Consider the following 3,436-nt stretch of genomic DNA (forward strand, 5'->3'; position numbering starts at 1 on the left):
TTTGGTTAAGATTGGATTTGTTTCAGTATTTACGTCCCTAATTTACCCACCCCGCTGACTGTGGCAAATCCTCGTTGTTTTCGCCCTTTGAGGAGTTCAGAGTCTGGTACAGTTTGTCTTTGAGAAGTACAGGAAGAGTTTCATAAGCATCTTTCAGTTGCAGGCACATAACCAATAGGGGGGGTGGAGGGGGTGGAAACAACTAGAATGTCAAAATCTTTTTTTCCCCCTAAAGCACTCATTTCTTTTTCCTAAGATTTAGTTCTGGAGAAAAGAAAAAAAAAAACAGATTGCAAATGCAAACCACCTCCGGAGGGAACCTTAGAGCAGACTCCAAAAGCGCGCGGCGCAGCGGGAGGGGTCCGGGCCGGCCCAGCGCTCGCTAACAGGCCCCCTCCTCGGGCTCGCTGCTGGGCGAAGGCGCCGACGAGGCCTTGGACTCGCCGTCGCTGTTGCATTCGGCCCTGAGTGAGGGGCCGGCGCCGGCCGCGCCCTCCTGACCCCGCGCGTGGCGCTCCAGCAGCTCCTGGAGGTGCTTGATGTAACGGATGGCGGCGCGGAGCGTCTCCACTTTGCTGAGGCGCTTGTCCGCCAGCTCGCGGGGCAGGTGAGCTCGGAGGCGCGCGTAGCCCTCGTTCACGCAGCGCACCCGCTGCCGCTCGCGTTCGTTGCGCTTGCGGAGGAAGGCGGGCTCGAAGGCGCCGTCCAGCGGCAGGGGCAAGTACGGCCGCCGCGGGGCGCAGCCGCCCCGCTCCCAGCACGCGGCGTCCAGACGCAAGGAGACCCTGAAGGGGTCCCGCAGGGGAAGGCGGGGCAGGGACCCAGGCACGCCCATGGGCCCCGGGAGCAGGTGGTACGGCAGGGTCAGCAGTCCGGCCTGTTTACGTTTCTCCATCATCCGCCGAAAAGCGAACCAATCACTCCAGAGGTGAATCTCTCAGCAGAAGACTGAAAATAAATCTTCAAAGCGGAGATGCTGGTCCATTCAGACTGCCTAGCACCGCCGCTGGTCTGCTTCTGGAGAAGGTTCTGGATCCGGAAGCTAGGTTCCAGAACAGGCTTCACGGAAACGTTGCATGATTCCCTAAGTTCATTGTACTCCTCGATCTTTTTATAATGATCCAGGCGGAGGTGATAGGCAAAGATTTAGGCGACCCCCCCCCCAATCCACACTTCAAACCCTGTCTTCCCTTCTGATCTTATTTCAAAAGATTACAAAAGGGGTTCCTCTACGCTGTCCCCTAGCCTGGAAATGTGAGCGCACACCAAACATATAGTAATCTTCCAAAGCCACCAAAGCTTTTCAATTACTGTAATCCACCGCTCTGTGTCTTCATGAACATAGGAATCGTCAAGGTTTCAGAAGAGCTCCTCCCAGGAACCAACAGATCTCCTGGCGGCTGAGCGAAAGTTTACCAGAGGCTTTCTCCTTGAAAATCAAGACTTGACTGCCCTTTGTGGTTTCCGGCGTCCAGGGCTAATGGAAAAAGCTTTTAGGCTGTTTGCAAACTTACACTTGCTCTTTCATTTCTGGAGAGGTGGAGAGAAGACCTCATCAAAGGGAAGAGTGCTCCCTTGTGGTTATAAAATGTGTCAAGTTAAGGAGGATCCCAGGGAAGTCTTGAGGGTTTTCTTCTCCAAAACCAAAACTTTTAAAAACCCAAGTAGACATTTTTTGAAGAGAACAGAAAAGAAATATACTTTAGCAACAAATATAAGGGTCTGCATATTATTATGTTGAACACGGGGGCCGTGATGTATTTGTGCTACTTTTTAAGAGCACATCAAAAGACTGAGCAGTAACAAACACTTTTAGCCAGAGTTATTTCTCACAGTGCTTACTGTAAACACAGCTTAAGCGCTGCTTCCCGATCTCTTCTGATCCCACCCAGGATATAAGGACATCAGCTTTCCATAGTGTAAATAGTATATTTCTATTGTATTCTTTTTGTCTTAAAAAAAAAGATGTAATTTATTTTCTCCCTTGGGGGTAAGAAAGCAACATTTGAAAGGTGGAGAGCCCCAGTTCCGAGGAGAAAGGATGATGCCTTTGAAGATTTGTCTTTTTAACACACAACCAAAAAATGAATAATTAATCCACCGTGTTGGTGAAGGGCTTTGAAGATGAAAGTGTCATTAAAAATCCAACTGTACTGGTTAATGTCAAAGAATGTGTTATCACACTGAAAATCAGATTTCCTGTTCTGCAAACCAGCACATTAAAGGCAGCTTCTACTTTAAAAGACTGACTTAAAAACAAGAGAAGCAAAAACCCCCTACGTTTTCAATCAGACTTTCTGCCTATTCCTCGGGAGCCAAGGTGTCGCCCTAACATGTTTTTTTGACAAGTCCTACGCTTCCCTGTTTACTCTGATGATCTGCCTGAAGCAATTGGAAAAACACTTCCATCAAGGCAAGTAAAATAGAAACAATTATTCCTTTCAGGCATAAGTTAGTCACATTTTAAAAGGTGTAGCTCCCTCTGAGGCTTGTACCAGTAAACAAACATATGTCATCTTGATTTCTCAGTAGAGTTGAGACCTATCAGGAGGAAGCCCTACTGGGGGAAAAGCCCACCAGAGAGGCAGACAATTAGACCACAAGGAGCTTTGGGGCCATGTCAAAGATGTTGGCCATTACTCTAAGAGTGATGGGAAGTAAATGAGGTGTTTTGAGCAGACAGGTGACGTGGTAAGATTTGTTTTTCTAAAAGATCACTGCAGAATGCAGAATAGATTGGAGGGGAACAAAAAAGAGAATAGTTAAGATACCATTTTTCATCCTCAGATTGGCAAAAATTTAAAAGATTGCTAATAAGGATTGGGGGAAAGGGCAGAAGCATAAATTGCTGCAAGCTTTTGGGAAAATAATATTAATAGTGCACATCACATATCCTTTGACTCAGAGTTCTCTACAATTTTATCCTGCAAAAATAAATGCACCAGTATGGATTTATATGTACAATAATATCTATTACAGCATTGTTTGTAGTGATTAAAACAAGAGAATAAATGGAAATAGAGGGAATGTCCATCAATAGGGAAAGGGCTAATCCTTTTAACATACTGTCTTATTAAAAATAAGGAGTTAGATCTATATGTAAGAACTTGCAGAGATGTCCATAACACGACAAGTGAAAAAAAGCAAATGGTAGGGTAACGTATGCAGCATGAACTTAAAACAAACTATTCTGCACGATGTCTTTACATGAGCACAGAGAAAAAAGTAGAAAGACACACTCTAAACTTTTGTCATTGGTTGCCTAAAAAAGGTGGCATTGGGGGGCTTCCCTGAGTGGTGCAGTGGTTGAGAGTCCGCCTGCCGATGCAGGGGACACGGGTTCGTGCCCCGGTCCGGGAAGATCCCACATGCCGCGGAGCGGCTGGGCCCGTGAGCCATGGCCGCTGAGCCTGCGCGTCCGGAGCCTGTGCTCCGC

At 47.2% G+C, this 3,436-nt stretch overlaps 1 protein-coding gene across 1 annotated transcript; it reads right to left on the bottom strand.

Annotated features, from left to right (window-relative positions):
- Positions 1 to 382: 382 nt before the first annotated feature.
- ASCL4 (achaete-scute family bHLH transcription factor 4) lies at positions 383 to 1,088 on the bottom strand. The gene has a single exon (XM_060305523.2). The coding sequence runs from the start codon at positions 896 to 898 to the stop codon at positions 383 to 385; it is 516 nt and encodes a 171-aa protein (XP_060161506.1). The 5' UTR covers positions 899 to 1,088.
- Between the last annotated feature and the right edge of the window lie 2,348 nt (positions 1,089 to 3,436).

This window comes from Globicephala melas, chromosome 10, assembly GCF_963455315.2.
Source record: "Globicephala melas chromosome 10, mGloMel1.2, whole genome shotgun sequence".
Lineage (NCBI taxonomy): Eukaryota > Metazoa > Chordata > Mammalia > Artiodactyla > Delphinidae > Globicephala > Globicephala melas.